This window comes from Rhinichthys klamathensis, unplaced genomic scaffold, assembly GCF_029890125.1.
Source record: "Rhinichthys klamathensis goyatoka isolate OS25496 unplaced genomic scaffold, OSU_Roscu_1.1 h1tg000032l_1, whole genome shotgun sequence".
Classification (NCBI taxonomy): Eukaryota; Metazoa; Chordata; class Actinopteri; order Cypriniformes; family Leuciscidae; genus Rhinichthys; species Rhinichthys klamathensis.
The window spans coordinates 1,254,188-1,281,092 of record NW_026606581.1 but is presented as its reverse complement, the minus strand read 5'-3'; the positions used below and the strand labels follow the sequence as shown (position 1 = coordinate 1,281,092).

Here is a 26,905-nt window from a genome sequence, read left to right as displayed (position 1 = left end):
AAGTAAACGCAGTACAACAGTAACGTGTCATTCATTCTCCATGTATTCATCTTCTCATATCATATCAAATCAAATCCATAAACTGTAAAAAAAAAAAAAAGGATCAAAGATCACGTACAGATGAACGTGTTTAAGCACATATGTTAAGATTACACGATTGACATTGTGCATCCAATCGCACAACAACTATCTGGCATGTCGTTTACACCTCAAAACACCAACTTTTGTATATTAAAACTGGCGACGTCCTGGCACGATATCTTGATTAGTTTACTGGGTTCGTTGCTAGAGAACGACGTTCTTGCCCGCCAGCCAGTACTTGTGACGTCACGTGCAAAGTATGACCAACGCTACTTTTGCGTCATCGAAGGGTAACGCCCCCTTTTGGGGGAAAACAAACGGATTCCCCTGAGAACAGAACTCGCTCTAGATCTGCTAAGTTTCTTGATAGCAAAAATGGCACAAACTTAAAGAAGCTACTGGACATGGGGTTACAGAGGTGTCCCTTTGAAATGGTCGAAAATTGGATTAATGACCCCACGCAGTGGCCAAATATGGACTATTCAGACATACCGCTATCTCGTGGAATCACCAAGTAAGTGCTAGCCTATTATTTTTTTGTCATTAAACACACTCACAGTATGACAAACTAGACGATGAGGCTGTCACTTGGATCATATTTAACTTGATTTAAGCTATTGACATAGTTTTGTTGTCGACTAGTTGTTTTTTTGTTGTCCATAACTCTTTCTCGGTGGGGGTGGAAACCGGTTACGAGCTCGGGCGTAGACGGTATGCATTGTGGGTAACGGCGGCCATTTTAGAGGCAACGCAAAGGCCGGTTTGGAATAATCAAGGGGGTAATCCATCGACCGGAAGTTGAAGCCGGCCGGGTGCCGCCATCTTGTAGCAGAACTCCACTTGCGTTAGCATTTCCATTGACTCCCATTCATTTTGGCGTCACTTTGACAGCGACTTTACATCTGAGGCGTTTAAAGACTCCATTTGTCCATTATTTATTTCTAAAGAAGCACGACAATGTATACAGAGCTCCATTACCTTCTATGTTACATTATGGCCCCGTAGAAACAGATATTGTAAAAATAGGCTAACGATTGCGTCATAACCACTCGACTCTCTGTCGCGCTGTACAGAAATTACCGCACAGACAGGAGGAGAAGCTCGCACGCAATCGGGGGGACGTCCCGTCAAGGGAGAAGCCCATAGATAATGAGTCCATAAAAGCAACGGAATACTTACTCCTGCTCACTCACGCCAAAGAACTCTTTGCTCAAGTTCCCCGTCTCTGCAAGATTAACGTTGGCAATTTTCACGCACAGCTACTAGAAGATTAACATCTGTCAGACAGGTTGCTCACGTCATCAAGCTTAGTTTGAGTCGGTTTGAGTCTGCGCGTCAGGAACGGAAGTGCTCAAAAATCGCTAAAAATGGGCTTCAACTGTCTCAACTGAGTTCCAATGAGATGGCTCTGTCCACTTCTTATACTGTCTATGGGAATAATTAATAGCGTAACTGGCTGGTTTCCACCCCCACCGAGAAAGAGTTATGGGCCGTGACAAAAAAAGTTGGCAAAACAGTACACTGACAAACTAAATAATAAGCCAAACAACGCTACTTAAAAAAATGGAGGATATGTGGAATCGATCCCTATAAACACAGAGTGGGTGTATACATATTAAAGTTTACCAAGCCTCCCTGATATTTTCTCCTAAAGTTACCTGGTCTGTGGAGTGAGCGCTTACACCTCCGATCAATTTAAAACCTTCAAGTCACTGGAGGCTCACCTGCAGTTTACAAATGGATGGATGCATGATCTGCAGATCTACAAAGTAAACGCGGAGAAAACATTCGTTTGCACTAACGTTAACCAAGCATCAGTGTACGCACGCACACACACACAGATTCTGTGAGCTATGAAGCTTGTCTATGCGGGTTTGTTACACTTCAGGAGTAATTACTCATCTATCATACGTGCAATAATCCACTGTTTTCGTCCGGTTAGTTCTGTAATCCGGTATAATATTGGGGGAAAAAACTAACATGATTTATGAGGCGTTTGCCCTTTCGATCGTGAGACCGATTACAGCAGTTCACAATACAGCAATTCTGAACCATTTTCCTTAAATTAACCTAAATTAAACCTAATTATCAAACGTTACAATTTTAATTACGTGATTCCCACAATGCATTGCGACGGGACGACACGATCCCGAGCTCTACGGTTGCGGGAAACGGTCGGGACTAGCTAGTTTATTTCTTCAAGATGCATCGTGCTATGGTAGTGAAGCGTCGAGTTACGTCGTTGTACGGGAAACGCACCCCAGGTTAGTTTGTCACAACGAGCAAGAAATGCAGCAGCGCTAAATCTCCAATCTCCGGGAAAAGTATGTTGGCAAAAAGAGAACGCGACAGAGCTTGTAATAAAACTAGAATCCACTTTGTTTTGGGCTTTTTGGAGATGGCAGAACTGAGGGATTTGAAATGTTGTAAAACAGAGTTCATAGTAAAGCATTATATTGTAGAGGGTAATTTCATTATAGTTGCTGTAGTGCTGTGCTGGAATTTATTTTCAAGGAAATATCGTGTCTATTATGGATAGCCTATAGCTAATGTCTTTAGCTATTCAGCTTGAGATGCTCTCCATCTAAACTGGTTATATCTCTTAAAGGAACACGCCGACTTTTTGGGACTTTAGCTTATTCACCGTATCCCTCAGAGTTAGATAAGTCCATACATACTCTTTTCATCTCCATACTCTTTTCATCTCCGTGCGTGCCGTAACTTTGTCTGACGCACCCACCGCTAGTCAAGCTTATTAGGACTAAGGCCATGTCAACACGGACACGGGTATTTTTATAACCGGAGTTTTTCCTACAGCGTTTTTAAAAAAAATCCCGTCCACACATGCTCGGTCTCCGTCTACATGAAAACGTAAAAACACGCAATCAAGCGCGGTCAAGAGCATGCTACGCCAGCAGGCGGTGATATAAACCTTAAAGGAGAACTCCGGCGCAAAATGAACCTTTGGTCTAATTACACATTGTTACCTAGTCAACCGTTATCTGAGATTTGTTTTCATGATTATCGAATGTAAATAGTTTTATCTCTAAAAACAGTTTAGCCTATAAAGCTAGTATAACGCTAGTATATTGGGCATAGTGTAATGACAAATAAAAATCGCTTGTTAATACCACTAACAAGGCTGAAAATAGACCCACACTAGCACGGTAGCATAATGAGGGTCCCTACCTTCAAACCGAAGCATTGAGAACTTTGTAAGTGTACAGACAGTTTAATAAGAAGATATTTTAAACATACAGTCAACTTCGCGTATACAGGCAGAATCCATCTTTGAAATACAGCCTTTACCAGTCGATCTACGAACGCCGATCCAAGTGCGCTGGTGAGAATGTGAACGAGCTATAAGTTGTGATAAGGTGAGCGCGAACAGCAGGCTTGGATCGGCGTTCGTAGATCGACTGGTAAAGGCTGTATTTCAAAGATGGCTTCTGCCTGTATACGCGAAGTTGACTGTATGTTTAAAATATCTTCTTATTAAACTGTCTGGACACTGACAAAGTTCTCAATGCTTCGGTTTGAAGGTAGGGACCCTCATTATGCTACCGTGCTAGTGTGGGGCTATTTTGAGCCTTGTTAGTGGTATTAACAAGCGATTTTTATTTGTCATTACACTATGCCCAATATACTAGCGTTATACTAGCTTTATAGGCTAAACTGTTTTTAGAGATAAAACTATTTACATTCGATAATCATGAAAACAAATCTCAGATAACGGTTGACTAGGTAACAATGTGTAATTAGACCAAAGGTTCATTTTGCGCCGGAGTTCTCCTTTAACCCTAAAGCCACGTTGGCCAATCAGAAGCGCAAATCTGATGTCAAACACAGCTGATAACGGCGCACACTCTGACGTCGCAAGGCAAAAACCCCGGTTTCACTGTCTACACGACAACACTGTAACCGGCGTTTCTGAAAATCCTCACCCTGGCAGGGGTTTTCAAAAATGTTCGGTTTCAGTGCGTTTTCGTGTGGACGAATGGCCGAACCGCGTAAAAAAAGTCACGGTTATAAAAATACCCGTGTCCGTGTGGACAGGGCCAAAGACTGGAAGTAAATGGCTTCAGCTAGCATACTGCTCCCAATAAGTGACAAAATAAAGCCAACATTTTCCTATTTATATGTTGTGATTTGTATAGTCACAGTGTCTACAAATAACAAGGTCATATGAGACACAGGCATCTTTTATTAATTATTATAACATACCTACTGGGAACTATTCTCAGAAGGCGAAGCACTGCTACTTGGGGCGGAGTGATTTAATCGCAGCACCTGAGAAGCCCCGTGGTGATGGTGGTGATGAGCAGAGAGTTCGCTCAATGTTGCACTAATCACTCCGCCCAAGGAGTAACTTAGTAAACTGCTGCCCTCTACTGTAAGAACCCCGTAGCTGCAGTGTTAGTTCAATATGTACAGGGGCACGTTTCACTTATTCCTCCAGAAACTAAATGGAGCAAAACACTATCCAGCAATAAATAACTAGTTTTATGGATTTGGAGCAGTTTAACTGAAAACCTCGACGCAGCCGCACCAGCGGTCAATCTTATAGCACAGCAAATATTAAAATTGTAATCAGACATTTGAAATATGGGAAAATAATTATTTGTTTATTTATTTTTTATATTGGATCTTTTGTGACACTTCAATTCTATACGATTTTATTTAATTTGAAGACATGATGGGCACTCACTGAAATGGCATTAACAAGGTGTCATTATGTTACTGACTGACCTGACCTAAACACAACGTTACAACATGACTGAAAATTAAAAACCTTTCACAAACAACAATAAATGTGACATATAACATTAATTTCACAGCTCACAAATTCAGATATTACATTAAATAACAATAGATTAAGAGAAACATTAATGCTTGTAAACAACAAAAATCCCCAGGGAATATAGCACTGATATATGAAACTGTCAGCACTGCAGTCGTGTCTTTTCATTTATCTGGAGTTTCACTGATAGGTCATTTCATACATATGCCACCTAAGGTTTCTTATTTCTCTTATGGGATTCACTCTTTGAGAAGATGGACAATATGAATTTTGCACACTCTTTAGGATTGAAAGTGGCCGGTACAATGAGATACTCTCCTGGTTCAAGGTTGAAGAATTTCATCACATGTCTTGCATTGATGAAGTTCCCACTACTTGCAATGGGGCGTTTGCGGTAGAAGAACTTGTCCGGGAGCTTCACATCTTTCATCTAAAGGAGAATTAAATATAAACTTGTATTCAAGCAACCAGTTTATTTTGTTAATACCATGTAATTTATGCATTTTAAAAGCTAAGTTTAACACTTTTAAGCTTGAATGATATTTTTACTTGCCTGTGGTGGAATCTGTTGAAGTAGAAAATAGAATAGCACACCATTAATAAGTGGAAACCAAAATTACTGTATTTGCTTTGACTCCAATAGAGTTATTTGTTAATACTGACCACAAAAACATAGAAGCCGATGGCATAGTTAGAAACTTCACTTCTGTTTCTCTTCTCATGGTTCTGCATGAGGGACACCAGTATGTTTTCAGGGCACTGACCACTACATTCCTTATCAAGCTCCTCAATCCTCACCCGAAACTGAGGGTTCGTCCAGAAAGAGTCTATAAGACATCCATTGAATCAGACATTTGAGGTACATGGAGTAGACACACACACACAAACCCTTTGGCCAATATTATGTATAGACACCCAAAAAGCATGTTGCATGCTGTATCTAATATTTCTATTCTTGCATGCTAGTATAGCCTGGCATGCCAGACCTACATCAAGATGTTAGCACTGGCAGCGAAATGATTTTTGCTGCCGCTAGGGTGCGTCTAGATTTCTAGGCTAATGCTAGTATGTAATTGTATGAAATGCTCACATGCCACTCTCTCTCATTATATATTATGAGCTACCTTTATTATTGAGGCAGCCACCAGCTGTAGTCCCATCAACCCAGCTGTCTTTGTAACATGTGGAAGTCCATCTGCATTCAGAGGAACTGTCCAGAAAATCAGGACTGAGGCAGCAAATATCAAGGTCTTCAAAGTGTTTGGTGAAGTCCTCCATTGACATCCTGCAGTAAAATATTAGTTACTGAAAACATTTGATTCATTAATGCTAGAGATCATATCTGAAACTACATTTAATGCTCACCAGAACTCTCCGTCATTGGCCAAAGAACGACACATGGATTTCTCCTTCTCACTCACTTTGTCCCACAACGATGACCTAAAGTTATGCAAAAGCATATATTAAAATATTGTATGGGGTTATGCTAACTGAGAAACTAACAGCAGCAAATAAAGAGGGAAAAAACAGATATGCTTTTGAACTGAACGTACAACCTTCTGTTGTAAGTATTTCTCTAAAAGGGTATAGTTGAATTTTCAAAGGCACAGAATTAAATAAGATACCAAGAAGAATGGAAATAAAGTTAGCTTTTGTCAATTTAAAATCCATTTTAAGATTTTTTTTAACCATCTTGTTATATTATCAAACCGATTTCTATCATTTTAACAGGCTGAAATGTGAATGAAACAGTGACCAGCACAAAACATCAGAATTCATCAACTCTTTTTAAAAGTAATTGATGTTTGTGCTTTGTTCCCCACCCAAATGATGTCATTTCCCAGAAGATGATGTCACTAAAAAACTGGCTATTGTTTTTAAAGGTATATTCTATAACAAAAGACTGACTAAAGGCAACAAAAGCTCATTCATTCAAAATATCCTTCAGTGAATGAGAGTTGGCAGATTCCGGCGATTTAAATGACAGTGACCGTTGATGTAACTATTAAAAATCAACAGCACTTTTAACCTCCAACGATTTAATCTATGTTAGTGTAAACATTACTTAACAAGACAAGATTTTAAACTAGAAACAGAAAACGTTTTGGCCGTTTATTTACACGACAACAGCGTTTTTGGGGCCCGTGCGAGTTTTTATAAACGATAATGTTATAATTTCTGTGTAATAAAGTACAAAAACGCAAATTTGTGAAACCGGTGATGTCATGCACATGTGTATTATGTTCAGTCTATAGGCGTGTAGTGTTTCTTTACAAAGTGACAGCGCCAACTACTGGCCTGGCATGAATAATACGGCGCTTTTAATCGTTTTTGCGAATCCGTGTGAATGTTTATACTTTTGACAACATTATCGTCTGTACGCACAAAAAGCAAAGTAAAAACTTTTACATTTTTAATAAATTTTTGTCATTTAAACGTTCCCTAAGATTCAAAAAGGCCTGCACACTCTAACAATGAAGGAAACCTGACAATTGCAAGATAAAACCACTACTTCAATGAAGAAACGGCAAACGTTTTGGTCACATGCAACCTTCCTCATTGCCTAATAAACAATTCTCAGTGCAGGAGCCATCTTAACATTTAAGGTTTTAGTTATTCTTCAGATATTCAAGGAATTACCCCCCCACCCCCCACCATCACCACCATCTTGATTGAAAAAAAAAAACACACACACACAAAAAAACGAATTTTGCATTCATGGGGACAGCTTTCAAAAATGGCAGCATCCATGCAAACCAAAGTAGTGGTATAATTCAAAATTAATTATTAAAATGTTGATGTTTTGATAAAAAATAAAAAACTAGAAAAAAATAATATGGTATTTAGCTTGGTGGGCTTAATATTGTATCTAATATACTACATATGATGGGGACAAAATTACTTTTAAAGATTTTCAGTTTGAAAGCTAACATTCTAACTGAAAAAAAGTTATATATAGCATACTAATAACTCTAAAACCTGTTAAGAATTTTTTTTATATAATAGTCATGAATCATCTAGTGGTACAAACAAAGAATGACGCTTGATCGGTGTTGTGATTAGTGAACCTATAATTTCATATGACTCTTACTCGTCACTCCAGTCACCGGTCCACTCGCCTTTTCCCCAAGGGTTCAACACTCTCACCAGCTGAACTGGTTTTTTTTGGCATGTTACCTGTAGAATACAATATGACACGACATTTTTAATGCATAAATACAGAATATGCCATTTCATCAGGGATATTGTGAAATAACCTATTTACCTCAGCACTGAAGTGTCTAAACACAATGCTTTGAGTTACATAAAGTATAAAACATTATTTCAAGAAACTTCTCTTGCAAAATCACAGGCTTGACATAAGGGATACACAGGAACGAATGTAAGCTGAACAAAGGACAAATTAAAGTGTGGAGCTCATGCTGAATACAGCTGAATGGAATTAGTAAATAAATACTGGTGTCCACAATAACAAAAATGGTTAATATGAGAAGCAAGTATAGTTGTAGTTCAGGGGTGCTCAGTCCTGTTCCTATAGATCAAACCTGCAGAGTTCAGATCTAACCCTGATCCAACACACCCGTCTGTAATTATCAAGCGCTCCTGAAGATCTAGCTGGTTCTGTTGTGTTTGATCAGGGTTGCAGCTGAACTTTGCAGGAAGATAGATCTCCAGGAACAGGATTTGGCACCCCTGTTGTAGTTAAACACCTGTCTTCTTTCTATAAAAATCAACCTCAGGCTTATTGAAAATTTTCCCAGGTGGTTACATGTGAAGACAGGTCCCAGAACAGAGCCTTGAGGGCATTACTCAAGAATTCAACACAAAGTTAAAGTCCAGGAGGTTTTAAAACTAAATGGACGGGATATGATGCAACGGAAAAAGTGATGCTCATATGGAGAACATATTCAAAAAAGTTGCTAGACAGCAAGATTTTTACATGTTTTGATATTTCTTTGAGGACTGGAATTTGAAGGAACCCTGGTGAGTTTAACCATGAACCAACCATCTATCTATCTATCTATCTATCTATCTATCTATCTATCTATCTATCTATCTATCTATCTATCTATCTATCTATCTATCTATCTATCTATCTATCTATCTATCTATCTATCTATCTATCTATCTATCTATCTATCTATCTATCTATCTATCTATCTATCTGTCTATCTGTCTGTCTGTCTAATCCAGGGGTAAGTTCGGTCCTAGAGAGCCGCTCTCCTGCAGAGTTTGGCTCCAACACTGAAAAGAACCTCTCCCGCCTATAGACCTTATGTAGCCCTGCCCCTTTTCAGCGCTGCGCTCGTTGTCTTTTGACTTCCGGTCTGTAATTTCACAGCGATCTTGCATAGGTATGAATGAACGGCTTGTAAACAAATTCCCGGTCGACCTTTGTTAAGACATCTGCTTTACAATGCTTATGATAACTTTCGTTAACTCTACAATAAGTAAATCCACTTCACCAGCTAATTACTCCTCGACAGCGATGCCATAGAAATATACAGAGTGACCGCAAAAACGGAAGTTCAAAGACAATATTCTAAAGATGACGGCGCGCTTGTTTCTCTGGTGCGTAAGGTCTATAGCCTTAGTAATCCTGAAGACATTGATTAGCTTGTTCAGGTGTGTTTGATTAGGGTTAGAACTAAATTCTGCAGGACAGCGGCTCTCTAGGACCGAACTTGCCTACCCCTGGTCTAATCTGATGGCACTGTAATCTGACATTTGATTCTGTGCAGACTTACCTTGTAAACCCCAGTCACTGTATATGCATGGCCTTGAACAATGCCATTGGGTAATACTGTGTTTTCAGATGTTTTCTGATATGGCATGAAAAACAGACATTGAATCAATAACGCTGCCCGATGAAATATGTATCAGGAAATAGGAACAGATTGTTTTATGTACAGCTAATGCTTTGTACATTGTTTCCTACATCTTACATTTTAGAAATGTTCACTATAGTAATTTGTATTTAATTCAACATGGAAATCTTTAATAAAAAATACTTCAGTGCCAGTGTTTTAGATGGACATGGTGATAATCTGTCAAGTTAATGAAAGGACAAGCCTAAGGTCACTGCTTACCCCCAGAAAGGTGCCACAGGCCATCAGAGCCTTTGCTTTTTCTGCACGGTGCATCAGGCTCCACAAATCAATAAAAGCTTTTGCTGTTTCATAGTGCACGTGGACGCCACCAGTGAAGTCCAACAGCGCCTCAGACACAAGACCAGCGTGCATGTCAGCATAGGAGCCGCACACCCTGTAAAAGCCATTCTACATTTCAATATACAGTGGACCAACAAGCCTTTAATGATTGATTCTGTGGGATTACTCAAATTGTTGATGATTAAAATAGACCAGGGGTGTCCAATCCTGCTCCTGGAGGAACACTGTCCTGCAGAGTTCAGATCCAACCCCAATTAAACACACCAGCTAATCAAGGTCTTACTAGGCTTACTAGAAACTTCCAGGCAGGTGTGTTGAGGCGAGCTGGAGCTAAACTCTGCAGGACAGTGGCCCTCCAGGACCGGGTTCGGACTGTTATCATTGTGACAATGTCTAATACTTCAGAACCAGGGTACATACAAAACATAAAAAGGGACAACATCTCTTGTAATTATGGTTAAATAATATTTGGTAGCAATTTATGGTAACACTTTATTGTACAGTGTCCTTGTTACGTATGTTATATGTACTTACCAAAGTAATAACAGTAAATTATGTATAATTACATGCAAGTAACCCTCAACCAAATCCTAATCCTAACCTAATCCAGTAAATACATGTATAGTTGCTAATTATTTCTCATGACCTAAATGTATAATTACACTGTAACAATGACACCTTAAAATAAAGTGTAACCAACTTTATTTAGCAATTACAATAACTGGGTAATAACTAGGTACTAACCCTGAACTTAACCTTTACCCATGTACAGTTGCCTTATATTACCAGTGCTGTCTTGGGTAAGTACACTGTAAGTACACATACTTTAAAATCAAGTGTAACCTAATATTTGTATGTTCAATAAACAAACATTATTTTATACTATTAAAGAAGAATAATTTTAAGAATAAACCTACTTGGCATAAGCTTTCTCCAGCAAGGCAGGCCAAAACTCATTAGATGTTTTTGAATTAACAAAAATGAGCTCGCCATTGATTGTTGGCAGTTTGTCATCAATGACAACGTCAATCCATTTCCCAAACCTCCAGAACTATATGAATAAAGCAGAAGGTTTAAGGACTGATCATTTGATTTCATAAAATGTATTTAAGTTATTTTGAAGAAGACCAAAGAACTCACTCTAAAGCGAAATATCCCTGCATAATCTTCACCAAATGACTGGTCAACTGGCATGACCTGGTCCATGACATCCTCCTGAAAGGTTAAAGCTCCAACTGAAGCAAGAAACCAGCAGTCTCCTAAGGTAAAAGCACAAACATTAGCAAAAATAGATCTTTTATTGAGTTAACAAAAGGCATTCTGGTCTATATGGAGTGATGCTATTTACTGCATAGATACAGTATCATTCAAAACCAACACTTACTGGAGTATGTAAATAAACACAGATATAAACATACCTAAATAAGATCCTTGGGAATAGTCAAACCTGGAAACCCCCTTAACAATGAGTTGAGGGTCTGCCACTATTTTCTAAAGAGAGAGATTAATTAAATTAATACATTATACAATGAAATTTGCCCTAAGGATTTGGGAACAACAGAAGACATTTAGACTCCTATAATGTATTTCGAATCTGCTTTCAAGACACTTAAAGGCACAGTCTGGTCCTGGTCCAACTCTGGTCCTGTTTCAAAACAATAACAAAGGCGTAGCTTGATGATGCCGTGACTGAAAGTGGAATCATGGGAGTTGTCTTCTTCACCTCCACACCGATGGAAAGCAATCCAACAGGACTAATGATTGATCTAATGTGTTCATTTTATTAACATTACTGTGGTATGAAGCAGGGCGAGGCCGAGAGCCGCGGGACATATTACCTTGCTGTTTTTAGTTACATTTAAAGTTTACCTTCTTTCCTGAACTTAAACTTTGTTACAGTAATGTTTGATCACTTAAATTCCCCTAATTTTATTTGCTGAATTACTTCTCATACAGGTCACTTTATCTGAGAAAATAAAAATTGTGGGGTGTAACAGCGCTTTTTTACAATCTTACTAAAATACATTTGAGTGTGTTGAAAGTTATGTTAACGTTACTCTGTGCGTTCGCTCGGTGGCTGGTATGAGACACTTGTTGCACATTGCAGTAACTTAGATCGATATTAGAATATCATATTATTAAAAGCTGTTGCTAAATGACATGCACTTCCTTTTAAAATATATTGTATGGTGGAGAAAATGCTGTACTGTTACTACAAGCTCTTTCTGATTATGCCATGTTAGCCACTTGAATAAATGACATTGTCTCTGAGGCATGGTACAAACATGTTACACGCGGTAAATCAAGAAAACAAGAGATTCAAGCAATAGGAGGACTAACCGTGTAGAACTATATAACAATTATTCGTTTTCTGTCAATAAAAGTATCCAAACAGTTGCTCACCTATCTAATAAAACACATAATATATTAAAGCATAATAATTATTAACACATAACGTGTTACAATATATTAAAACGTCTTCTACCAGTAACATGGATATGTCATTGACAGACTACATAATGACACGGGCCGTTACACTGGTTGAAATACCTGATTTCTCTTGATTTAAACATTGTTGGAAACACGTCAACAAAATATATAACATTGTTTTAGTGGTTTATGGACATTTTAATCCAAAAATCGTACATATCGTGCCTTTAAGATGCCTTGCCACAATTGTAAATAAAAATGTTGGGAAATCCTACAGATAAACCTGTTGTTATAAGCCCTAAGAGTCATTTTGCAACATTTGATGATGACAGGTATATTCAACAAGTTCTTTTAGATCTGTTCAAACAATAATGTCTATATACTCTTCTTGAAAGTTTCTGAAGGTCTGAAGATGGAAAGTCAATACAGGACTTACTGATGGCCTCAACCATTTGATTTGTTCCATATCCAATCCAAGTTTCTTCTTTGGGTCAATGGAGCTGCTGTCTGAAGGGAACTTCTCATCAACATATCTCCTGTTATTGGTGAAGCAGCTCTTCTTCAACTCCTGGTAGTCCTGATCCAAGAATTTCAAAGGGACGTCAAGAGTGCCCGTTTTGTCTCTTGTCGGCTGTTCATCCCTGGCTATTCTGTTCACACGAGGTGGCGGCATTTTTACAGCTGTACAATTCAAGTTTTCAGGAAAAAATATAAAGAGAAAAACATTAAAATTTCACATCTGCCATCTGTTACTGGTGAGATGACACAACACTATACTATAATATGTTTTTCTTGTCCCTTTGGAAGACACATCTTGATAGCTTTTAAGAGACTTACAATATAATTAGTGATTAAACTGCAGTTTTTAAGATATAAATGATATACTTCACCTTCAAGAATAACAACGCACCTTTGAGCAGTTTTCTCTTACTGGGTTTGACCGATTCTCTTTGTTCTGCCCTAGGCTCTGGATATCCGTGCTCAGAGCGAATGATGTTTTCAGGAAGGGTGTAGAGCAGTGTTTAGGTTTTGTTTTGCTCAGAAACACTTACGTAAACTGATAAAGACTTCCAAATTCCTCCCACCTGTGCAGTTTCTTAACAGTTCCACCATAGCCTTAACTCTAAACAATTTAATATGCAAATGAGCGCGGAAAGCGCTCAAGAACTGCAAATGTCTTTTTAAGATTGTTGCTAATAAGCCAATTAATGTTTTGACGGAAAGGTTTGTGTGTTAGATCGGTTGATAAGATCACAAAAGAACAAACAAAGATGACCATATGAACAGTAACTAAGAACATTGTGGCATCAGTCTAACAACAAACTACATAAAACTTAGACTTCATCTATAGAAATAAAATGAAGACAGTAACATTCCAATCCTTTTTTCTATTTTTTGGAGGTGGGGCAATTATAATTCAATAGAATACTTATTGTTGTGTCCTGAACAGGCAAGTACAGCCCTTATCCATTTAGCTTTTTCTGACATGATCTTTTCATTAAAAGAACAATGAATCGATACTATAGTCATATAACTGAAACCTTGCCCGAATTACTTGAATACGGAACATCACAGTGATGCTAGACTGAACAGAGAACCACAATTCTACAAGCAATACAATAGAATATTTCAACTTTTAGAGGAACCACTTAAAACAGTTTTATTCAATTAGAGCTACAAGTCCAGGAAAACACATAAACCTTGTTTTGATATACTGTATATTTTTTAATAAGTCAAATTCTTATTCATTGGGTACTTATCCTCAATGTATTATGTTGCGCATTAAATATAGATAGTTCACCCATAATGAAAATTCTGTCATCATTTACTCACCCTCAAGTTGTTCCAAACCTGTACGGCTTTCTTTCTTCTGCAAAACAAAAAATATATTTTGAAGAATGTTGGAAAACCAGACAGTTTTGGTGACCATCGACTGTGTGTGTGTGTGTGTGTGTGTGTGTGTGTAATGTGTGCTCTTGTTTTTATTACATTGTGAGGACTAAATGTCCCCACAAGAATAGTAAAATGTGAAATCACCTACATTGTTAGGACTAGCCAATGGTCACCACAAGGGAAATTGATTAACCCCTTAAGTGTCACGGGCCCACCGGTGGGCCCAAATCCTTTACATTTTTAAAACAGTAATATCCTATACTAAACCTAAACTAATCTTGACAAAATATATATCATTTGAAAGCTTACAATCTCTAGTTTCCATATTTGGTGATTGATTTTCAAAATAAATTACAGAGGAGCCGTAATTTATCAATTTGCAACAAGAATATTTTCATACTCCTAAGGCGTGATTAGACCTTTATTTTGAAATAGTGATGAACATGAAAAATCATGAAAGAAGGATAGAAACCTCAGTTTGTTTTCATGCCAAGAGTTCAAAAGATAGCATCCATTCAATTATTTTAAAAAAAGGTCTGAATTTTTTTTTAAATATAAAGATTTTTTTTTTTATGATGTGGCAGGAAGCTAAAACGCACATGTGTGTTCTTTTTATGTTTCTTAGAGGTTGAAATCATATCAAAATCTGCCAAACTTCTCATATTACTTCTGAATAGGATGTCTACTTCATAAATTGTATGAAAATTGTGGAAATAATGGTTCATATCACTCAAAACACATTTGGAAATGGAGGCGCCCTTATATGGGCAGTAATGGAGTCTGGTTGTCATCTAGTGAAAAAGTTTGGTACTGCGCCCAAACAAAATCTTACTGAAAGCTAATTTTTTGAGATATCAACCTAAAATTTGAAACACAACTTGTTCAGATTTTTGGCTTTGATTTTTTTGCAGTTTTAGAGTCGCCCAGGTTTTGAAAATATATATTTTATATAAAATATGAATGATAAAAATTTTTACATTGTACATTTTCATAAACTCAAACTTCTATAACTTTTTTTCTGTTTCACTTTCTTAATTTATTTCACTTCTACAAAAATCTGCCAAATGTCTTCTTTAAAACAAGACCAATCTTACGTCTATATTCCAAAGCATTCTTGAATTACAACCATTTAAGTTCGAAATGTGCATTTTCATGTATATTCAAAAAAAGGGGGGTGACACTTATTGAACATACTTAATGATGTTTTTTAGAAAATGTAAAAGAACAGAAAGTTTTCTGTGATGGGTAGGTTTAGGGGTGGGGTTAGTATAAGGGGACAGAATATACAGTTTGTACAGTATAAAAACCATTACGTCTATGGAGAGTCCCCACAAAGATTACTATTTTTTATGTTTTTGAAAAGTCTCTTATGCTCATCAAGCCTGCATTTTATTCGATCAAATATACAGGAAACTGTAATAATGTGAAATATTATTACAATTTAAAATAATTGTGGGCGACAATCTAAAAGCCAAAATAATTTGTCGGCTGAGAGACTGAATAGGGGAAACTAATTGCCAGACGCGCTTGCTCAATGAACGTGAATCCAAAGACTGCGTTTTGTAGATTTATTTGTGTTAGAAACAAACAAGGTAGTGTGTCCAATACATACTTGTTTCACTGCATATGAAATGGTGTCCAAACGGCATTAAACAGCGTTAGAAATATGTTCTACAGCGGTGAACAAAATAAGACTTCCCCCGTCATCCCCTCTCTTCCACACGAACCCCACAGGTGAGAAGATGATATAGTCTCACTTCCTCCACCACCACCACCAGGTGCCTTAATTACCGTAAGTAACCAAAAGAATGTGTTCATAAAATAGAACAATACCAGGCTCTTACAATAATGGTTTTCTGTTGCTTGTAATATACTTTAAAATATAATCTATTTCTGTGAGGACTGGAGTTCACCATGTAATTTCCATCTTAAGAAACTTCTGGAGTTCTATTTAATAAAACAAGAACCAACTTTGTGTTTGGCTTTTCTGAGATGGTGAGAACTAGGGATTTGAAATGTTGTAAAAGTGATGTAGAGAAGCCATTTTGTATTACTCAACAGGTCAGTAAAGTATTTTATTGAACTGATAAATTACCATATGTAGCTCTCTAACAGAGTTGATTGTAAAGCATTATCTATTGTGAAGGGTCATTTCATTATGGCTGTTGTAGCGCTGTGATGGAATTTATTTTCAAGGAAATATTGTGTCTATTAATGGATATAGCTAATATCTTTAGTTATTCAGCTTGAAATCCTCTCCATCTTAAGTAAGGGATAATGCACATCCAGCCGGTTGTTCTTTGAGAATAACCACTGACAGGGTGATGGACCCGGATGCGAAGCGGAGGTTAACACCTTAATCAGCCTGAAGGGGGTTATTCTGAAAACAACTTATGTGCATCATCCCTTACTTAAAGGTACAATATGCAGGATTTTTGCAGTAAAATATCCAAAAACCACTAGGCCAATGTTATATATTTTGTGTTGTTGATTACTTACAATATCCCAAATGTTTCCAACTATTTGTAAATCGTGAGCAAATTGCGATTTTAACCAAGGAAACGGGGCGTGTGAGCAGGGGTGAGGAGTCGCCAGTCAATGACGTCATATCCGTGTTAGCCTCGGTTTCCGCCAGGTTGCGCTCGCACTGCGATAGTGACCATGGGGACAGACGTGGACAACCGGATGATTGCCGTTATACCTAGCAAGACGCTCACACTGTTGTTGTTTTGTTCAAACATTATGGACCATGGCAAGCAGACTTTGAGACAAAAAGAGGACTAAAACGAAGATCAACATCTTTCGAGATGCCGAGAGCTCCACGTCTGCGACTAACTTCGACTTGACAGAGACACGAGTGTTGCATGTACTTTATTAGACAGGTGAGCAAATGTACATAAAACTAGTCAATGTTATTTAGTTCAACATGATGAAATGTTAGAATATGATCTGTATGTTATTCTAATGTTGATCTAGCTTACTGCTAGTCTCATATAGCCAGCAACAAACAACCTAACTAACAACATTCAACACACTCAAATGCCGTTTAGTGTGATAGTGTAACTGTTAGAGCAAGTGAAACAGCGCTGCGTTACCTCAAGTTGAATTCGTCTAATAAACTGACCTGTGTGAGTATTAATTCAGCACTTGCGTGTAGTTCGGTAGAATGAAATGTCCTTATTCCTTTATATGTCATGATTCTGCCCTCGTGTCCTTGATTTTCTCTAGTCTTGAGGCAGGATCATGACAGAATCATGTTTTGTGTGCAAGCACATGGTCTTGTGTTTTGAGCCATGTGCTTGTGTTGTCTCGTTACGTTACCCCCCCCCCCCCCCCCCCCCCCCCCTTGTTATCCTCGTCTCGTCATTATTGTCTAGTCAGCTTCACCTGTCTTTGTCATTAGTGTCTCCCTATTTAATCCCCTTGTGTTTGCTGTCCTGTGTCGGTACATTGTCTAACTTTGCGTGTATATCCCTGTGAGTATTTGACCTGAAGACCTGTTCTATTAATTGTGAGTTTGCTTCTTGTCAAGTCAGTATTTTATTTGTCATCGTGTCTTAGTTTAGTTGTGCTCTGGTCCAGTCCTGTTTTGCCCCCTCGTGGGTTTTTGTTTTCTGTTTTGTGCCTCAATAAATCCCTGTTTGTCTGCATATCGTCTGCATTTGGGTTCGTTCCTCCAACTTCTTGACATTATATCCGCGGGACTCGCGTTGCGTGTGGCGCTGGTATATGTCTAGCAATCGCGCCCTGCTTCATACCACAGTCATGTTAAAAACATCAATGTATTCACTCATCCATAAAAGATCCATCAGCTTGACGACAAGATCCATACTTACGCTTAATGAGGAATATACGTCATCATTATACGCCTTTGTTATTGTAAGAGGTTAGCGACCCCTGGTGGCGAAAATTCCTGCATATTGTACCTTTAAGATGGAGAGGATTTCAAGCTGAATAGCTACTGGATGGCATAATTAAATAACTGTACACAAAATATTGATTCTGAGTTTTAATACTTTATTCGCTGACCAAATGCAAAACTTCCACGAAGAAAAAGCGTTCCTAGCACTGCTGACCTCAGTAACCCGGATCAGTCTGCGTCTGTTTTGAGCAGTTGTTCTGGGAATAACATGCCGCTGGATGGCGCTATTGACCAATCCGAATCAACTATTCCACAGAGCTGTGTAATAACTGGTCATAACTCTTAAGCTTAGTAGTGAATGTTTAATGAGCAGTAGGATAATCTCTATCTCTTTTCTTCAAGTGTGAGTATCTGCAGGTTTGACTAATGGACGTGCCAAAAGGTAGAGGTGTGGAGAAATCTCTCTATCTTTATTATTGGTTGCGGAAGCTGTCTGTCTGTGTGTGGGGTAGAGTTAGTTTCTGTTGTAGCAATTCACTCATTACTCCGACCTGCGGCTATCCCTGTCTACTTTATTTAGTTATGAGAAAGAACCATATTCATCCGCACAGAGCCAAAGCACAACCAAAACAATGTTCTTCTGCAAAAATGCATGCAATTTAGTTTTTAACCGCTAGAGGGACAATGTTGTAATATTAATCATTTAATTCTAAGATTTTAATAATAACTTTAATAAATAAAGTTTCTTCCAATTCTATTGGCTCTCTAAGAGCTCAATTACACCTGGTAGGCCTATTAAGATCCATATGAGGTGATCAAAAGTGAAGAGCTAAATAGCCTACAATAATAAACCCCGAGACATTTTGGGATCGTAAATATTCTTTATTCTTTTATTTTGGATAGCCCCTTGAGATGTACCATCTCATTTTCAAGGGGGTCCTTTCAATCACTGATTGTAAATAACAACCTGAGCCACACATGCTCAAAACAAGACAATACACAATAACACAGAAAAACCACACAACCAAACTCAACAAGACATCATTCACAGCATGCCCCCCCACAAGACCAATAAATTACATGGATACATTGACAATTATAATGCCTCATAGGGTATTCACATGACATTACGGCATTTTAATGAGCCCAAATTTACTACAATACAAACTGGAAAGGAGAAAAAAAATCCTCAATTAAAACATGTACATGGTGTCTTTAAGTATAAAAACAGTGCCAATTTAAATGAATGTAAAGATGTAATAGATTTCAATGAGAATGGAAGGTCATTCCAGTCCTAGGAGCTTTATAACAAAATGCTCTTCTTCCAATTTCACAATGTATTCTAGGTGTAGCAAAAAATGGATGTAGCAAGTGTCATATGGGATAGGCTGAGATATCTCTGACAAATATTGTTGAAGATAAGGGGGGACATTTTTTGGCATAATTAATGCAACTAAAAATAAACATATGCCAGTGCAACCTTCATTCTTTAGGTTGGAGCCAGTCCAATTTTTCATAGAGCGTGCAGTGATGTGTCCATGAATGGATACCTTAAGACAAATCTACATATGGAATTAAATAAAAAATCTAGAGCTTTAAGAGAAGTAACACTTGATGTGTGATAAACAATATCTGCATAATCAATTAGCGGTAATAGGAGTTGCTGCACAATACGCTGTCTCTTGTACCAATTGTAAAGCAATCAATTGAACAGTACAACTGACACAAACATTGTTTAACTTTCTTATAGCTTCAATATGATCGTTGAATGATAGCTCAGTATCTAGCCACAGACCCAGGTACTTAAATGCATTTACATTTACAAGAGATCTTCCATCAATCATACAGATTTGTAATTCATTCATATTAACTTTAGATGGTCTCAGTTTAAACAACATAGTGCAAGTTTTTTTTTCTCATTAAGAAAAAGGTTGTGCTCTCTGAGCCAATTCTGAACAGTAATAAACTCTGATTGTAGTGCATTTTGTACCTGGTCCTTCTGGTTATACGATGTATATAGAACCGTATCATCAGCATAAAGATGAACATTACAGGATAAACAAATACTGGGCATATCATTAATATAAACAGAAAAAAGGAGTGGCCCCAGCACAGAACCTTGGGGCACACCCTATATAATTATACTAGTAGAGCATGTATTTTGTAATGCAACGTATTGACGCCTATGTAAATAGGCATCAAACCATAATAAAGATCTTTGACTTAACCCAATCGAATACAATTTATCTAAGAGTAAATAATGATCAACTGTATCAAACGCTTTCGAGAAATCAATAAAAAATGGCTCCAGTATATTTTCCTTCATCAAATGCTGTATATACATCATTTGTAAAGTTTAGTAGTGCTGTAGTAGTAGAGTGCCTAGGTCGGAATCCAGATTGTGCGGATGATAAAATACCATGATCTTCAATAAATTCGCATAATTGCATGAAAAATTAATTTCTCAAATATTTTTTGAACTGTACATATAATAGAAATAGGTCTGTATTTATTCAAATCATCTGGTTTTCCACCTTTGAAAACAGGCAATACCCTAGCCAGTTTCCAAATAGGTGGGAGTGAGTTTGAATTTATAGATAAATTATATAATTCTGCCAGGGGAAACATCAAGATATGTGATGCATATTTTATGAATTTGGATTCCATTCCATCAGGTCCAGCACCAGTACTCAACTTCAATTTTCCTATAGTTTGATAAACATCTATAGGTGAGATTAGTTTAAAAGAAAAAAGATTTTGGGGCAGGGGATTTTTAAAAGTTGTATGTGAATACGGGGTCTTATTGAGAGACTGCAACAAAGTGTTCATTAAGAGTTTGTGTAATTATTGTGGGGTTCTGTATAATTTCATTATTGATATTCAGTTGATTAATTCTCCCTATTTTATTACGGTTAAGTAAAGTATTAAGCACTCTAAACAATGCTGGGTTGTTTTTTGTTTGGGTCAAATATGGACAAACCCAAATGTTGGGTTAAAAATGTAATTTAAAATTTTAACCCAACTTTTCACTTTCAACTGTACATTTTTTAATTACATTTTTAACTCAACATTTGGGTTTGTCCATATTTGACCCAAATTTGGGTTGAAACAACCAAGCATTTTTTAGAGTGAGTTTATTCCAAAATTGTCTTGGATTCTTAAACTCTTTATTTAAGCTATTTTTATAATATTCTGACTTTGCATTCCTTGTTTTAGTTTTACTACTGTTACGTAATTGTCTGTATATTTCCCAATCGCTCTGATTTCTAGTAAGGTGGAAATTTGGCCAAGCTACATATCTTCGCTTAAACAGAGAAATCAATTCTGAGTTAATCCAGGGAAGACAAGTCCCTTTTACTCTAACTGTTTTTTAACTCTAAATCCCATGCATCATTAGGTAAGCGAGAGGCGTTGCCAGTTAATATTGCCCATGTCATCATTAAAGAGGTCCACATCAAAATATTTACACTGTCTGAATTTTATATCTTTAGGGTGTGCTTTATACCTTTTAATTTTCCACAAACAATAAATTACAGTGTGATCACTTAAACAATCTGACATGACTCCAATCTGACATGACTCCAGAGGATAACACCCTTTCAGGGTTGGTTACAAGTATCCAATCTATTAATGTCGATGATAAATTTACTCTGGTAGGTTTATTAATCAATTGTGATAAATTCACACTATTAATTAGATCTCTGTCTCCTGCTGAAGATCGGTCAAGCCAATTGCTGTTAAAATCACCTAGAATAATACATTCATTATTCTTTTCTAAGGAGCTTGGGGTTGACAATATCTTCATCATAGAGCCAGAGGAGGCAGAGGCCGGTCTGTATATGTTTCCTATTGTAAGCGATTTATTTACATGTAATATTAAATCGACAAAAACACATTCAAAATCAATTGGATCAATTTTAGGGGTAGAATGCTGAGAACACAAGTTGGAGCGCACATAAGTGACCACTCCACCTCCTCTTGACCCTCTATCAACCAACAAGTAACCATCCATTTCAACATCAAGATATGCCACTATGTAACCATGTTTCAGAGACTGTAATGATATCAGGTTTATTGTGACTTGCCCAGGCTCTTAGAAGATCTATTTTAGACATAAGGCTTCTAATATTTAAATGAATTATTTTAAGACATTTATAGGAATTAAAAGCCATCATTATTATTGAAGATCAGCAACAATAGGGTTAAGTGGTGGAAAAAGTGGGGAGCACACTGTACATTTAAATACAAACATAACACAGAACAGAGACAAAACATAAGATGTCAAGTTCATGCTCTCCAAACATAACCTACTGTTCACATATCTACTATAATAAATTAAATACTTGAAGTGAACATATGGCGTCATTCGTGAAAACAAATTAATTTGAAATAGAGTGCTACTTTTGAATGCCGTTAATGAAAAGACAAGCATTTTGGCATTACAATTCTGTCATTAGTTATGGCATCAACAGGGGCAATGGTGAGGACGATAACCTGTCAATCTCTCACACCGGAAACACTTTGATTTAGTGATGATTTAGTTACAAAACCAGAGACGTTCACCCGAATCCGACTCATACCAGGTCAACCGTCAAAGGAGACGCATTTGAGACTCATGTTACAGGTGTACTGTACACAGCGATACTTCTTGGCTGATCTCAGTAAATGCTCTCACATTTCTACCTGTGTTTTTTGTGAATGTGATGTCCATTGTTTTAGTAAACTGCTGCCCTCTACTGTAAGAACCCCGTAACTGCAGTGTTAGTTCTTACAGGGGCACTTCACTTATTCCTCCCGAAACTAAATGGAGAAAAACACTATCCAATAAATAACAAGTTTTATGGATTTGGAGCAGTTTTCAGTCTTATCTTATAGGAAATATTAAAATTGTAATCAGACATTTGAAAAAATATATGGGAAAATAATTATTTGAAAAACATTGTTTATTTTTTTAGTATTGGAACTTTTGTGACACTTCAGTCTATACGATTTTTTATATATATATATATATATATGTATAGATATATATAATTTTGAAGACATGATGGGCACTCACTGAAATGGCATTAGCAAGGTGTCATTATGTTACTGACTGACCTGACCCAAACACAACATTACAACATGACAGAAAATCAAAAACCTTACACATAAACAACAAATGTGACTAATAACATTAATTTCACAGCTCACAAATTCAGATATTACATTTAATAACAATAGTTTAAGAGAAACATTAATGCTTGTGAACAACAAAAATTTCCAGGGAATATAGCACTGATATATGAAACTGTCAGCACTGCAGTCGTGTCTTTTCATTTATCTGGAGTTTCACTGATAGGTCATTTCATATTTATGAAGTAATTGTGTGCACAAAAGTAAAACTTACTAAAGTGAAAAAAAAAAATTATATAAAGGCAACGTTTCGACCCTGCTGGGTCTTCTTCAGGCAAGAAGCTTTTGCCTCAAGAAGACCCGTTGAAACGTTGCCTTTGTATTAAATATGGGAGTTTAAAGCAGTGTTGCAGACATACATTTTTTTTTTCACATTTCATACATGTCATCTCAGGTTTCTTATTTCTATTATGGGATTCACTCTTTGAGAAGATGGAGAATATGAGTTTTGCACACTCTTTAGGATTGCACACAATCATCGTCTGTATACGCAAAATAAAAACGCAAAGGAAAAACGTTTACTTTGTCGTGTAAACGTACCATAAGATTCAAAAAGGTCTGCACACTCTAACAATGAAGGAAACCTACAATTGCGAGATAAAACCACTACTTCAATGAAAAAAACAGCAAATATTTTGGTCACATGTAATGTTTCTCAATGCCATTGCCTAATAAACAATACTCAGTGCAGGAGACATCTTAAAGGTGCTCAAAGAGATGTCACTCGTTTTATTAGGCTGAAACATTTTTTGGTCACATACTGAAAACATCTTATCTCTATCCGCTAGCTGCCTGTCCCTTGAACACACTGTAAAATAAAAACGCGGTCTCTGTAGACAGCCCAGGCTCAACAAGCGGCAAGAAAAACAAACTGGTCAAATCTGCACCAAGAAACATAACAAACAGTGTTCCAGCCAATAACCGACAAGAATGATTTGGGGGGGGGGGGGGGGGGGGGGTTTAGTGCACGTGCACATGAAGGGGGGTGTGGGGAGTGGAGGAGAGAGAAGCATGAAGAGGGAAGTTAGCTAGAGGAGAGATGTCCTAGACAACCACAATGGCTAACGTTAGAATTATAGTCTCTTGAATTTTGATATGGCCGACACCAAGACGACGTTCCGATGAACAAATAGCAAAGAAGAGGGAAAAGGAGAAGGAACGCGTGAAGTCCCGAATTTACATCGGAAAAGCCTTCAAAAGGTGGCGAGAACTCCGCCGTTAGAAGGGCTTCCAATCCAACATTCAGGTGACACTGTTTTTGCTGGACAGGTGGGTAAATCCAGTTTGTTTTTTCTAAATGGACGTTCATGTTCGCCCATCCAACACAAGGATATAATTAGCTAGAACTATGGAGTCAGTTCCAACCTTGGTGAATACAACATATAGGTTTCTAGCAGCTAGCGTTCGATCTCTATAGAGGGTTTTCAGCACTACACGTCATCAATCCGGAAGTCGGCCATTTTGGAGGCACTGAACGTAAACAATGCCACTGAACTGAACGGACTTGCATATTTGGCTGATTATTGCTGCTGAAAAATGGTTGTGTTTTGGTCTGTACTAATCGGTCGCACCGGGGAAAAACATTTCGAGTTCTATAGACTGACAAAAGTTAAAGAGAAGAGTGCAAAAACGGATGAAAGAAGGCGTTTGTGGTTGAAAGAGGCACAGCATCAGCCACATGTCTAAATGAAGCGTTGACTATGGCTAAAATGTTGACATAAAGTAGTTAACTATGTCTACATTCACACTGTCAGTCCAAATCCGATTATCTTTGTATCCGATTGGAATCTGAATCCTGTTCAGATCTGATTTGTGTGATCATGCAGCTCTTTGGCAATATGGCAATGACGTTGCGTTGATGGAGGGGTTTGCATTTGCAATAGAGATGTTGTCTTGTTTAAATTTTACAACATGGAAATGTGTATCCGCCGCGCTGGACTCCTGCGTCTCGAGCTGCTGCTGAACTGTAGGAGGCTGGTATATGCACAGCTTTTTTTCAGCGCCGGTTTCAAAAATAATAATTTTCTGCTTGTCCGGCACTTTGCAACAACACAGCCTTGTTTCGGCAACGACTGTCAGCATGTTCCCTATAACAATGTCTGACGTTTACATTTTACGTGGCGTGAGAAGGTCACATACCACACGAAATCCGATCAGAGGATTCAGACTGAAGCGGATTTCCTGATATGCGATTTGAATAGGATTTCAAACTACATATGGATGTATCTTGAAACGGATTTCATGTGCTTTTTTTGGACTGACAATCTGAACATAAGTTAGCCTATGTCGAGACTAGATATAGAAGGAAGAACGAGAAGCTAGCTCGTTCGCATCTTTACCACATATTAACTTTAGTTCGTCAAAATCCTGCGCTCTTTCCTGCTTACTTATGGTGCGTTCTATTATTTATCCGTGTCGGAGTTCCGACTAGGAAGACAGACGTTGCCTAGCAACATGCACCAACACGCCCCCTTTCCTCGGATTTTCCCGCTCGGATTTCGGACAACCGTGAGGACACCGAGCAAGAATTCTGATACGGAATCCAAGATGGCTGCTCCCTGTGTGACTTTAGTATGAATTGTTTTCATTGTTTTTGGACCGCTTTGGTTGTTTAAATGAAGATTTTAATCACTGGTATTACTGCAATACCTTACTGCGTCCGTATCACTGCCTGTGGGTATGGGAATCGGTCTTGTTGTGAGTGCAATATTGAATGAAGCCTTGTTTCAAACGGATGTTACTAACGTGGCTAGTGTTGCTAACAGAAGATAAACTAAAACATGAAATAAAGTGAAAATTTTAGAAGTTCAAATGGCTGAGTTTTGATAAGCGCCTGGTACTCGGCCAGTGCTACCATAGCAACAGCTTTCCGGGTGGCGTCCATGTTTTTCTCCGACTCGGACGCGCAAAACATACCAGAACACTTCAAGTGTGGAAATGGCGTCATATCCGAGGGCCGAGTCGGTTCGTTGACAATAATAGAACGCACCATAAGTCCTTCCCTTTATGATTTTGCAGCTTCCATGTGTTTTTTCCTGTGGTTTAGACATCATAAATTAGTGTAACAATGTGTTCAGTAGTACATAAAAAGTGCAATCCATGCTGTTGTTTACATCCGAGTACCTCCAATATGGCCGCGCATTCGGTTAACTGACCAAATCGTGACGTAGGTGTAAACCCTCTATCTCTATTGTAAAATGATCAAGCAAACTCACAGGGGGAGGGGACGGGATGAGGGAGGGTCGAGCTAGCCTCCATTTTGTTTGTTTCGTCAACAAGAAGTGACGTCACCCAACATCGCTTAGAGCACCTTTAACATAAGGTTTTGGTTATTCTTCTGATATTTCAAGGACTTACCCCCCAAAAAATATATAAAATTGATCACAAATTCAGAAAGTACATTATAACAATAGTTTAAGAGAAACATTAATGCTTGTAAACAACAAAAATCCCCAGGGAATATAGAACTGATATATGAAACTGTCAGCACTGCAG

At 37.8% G+C, this 26,905-nt stretch overlaps 1 protein-coding gene across 1 annotated transcript; it reads right to left on the bottom strand.

The window, feature by feature from the left end:
* Positions 1–5,408: 5,408 nt before the first annotated feature.
* LOC130080306 (calpain-1 catalytic subunit-like) lies at positions 5,409–13,528 on the bottom strand. The gene is made up of 12 exons (XM_056245665.1): positions 13,394–13,528; positions 12,920–13,164; positions 11,472–11,544; positions 11,194–11,312; positions 10,971–11,104; positions 9,973–10,147; positions 9,631–9,705; positions 7,974–8,059; positions 6,248–6,322; positions 6,007–6,167; positions 5,546–5,709; positions 5,409–5,447 (listed from the first exon to the last, which is right to left on the bottom strand). The coding sequence occupies exons 2-12, from the start codon at positions 13,154–13,156 to the stop codon at positions 5,409–5,411; spliced, it is 1,338 nt and encodes a 445-aa protein (XP_056101640.1). The 5' UTR covers positions 13,157–13,164; positions 13,394–13,528.
* Positions 13,529–26,905: the final 13,377 nt, after the last annotated feature.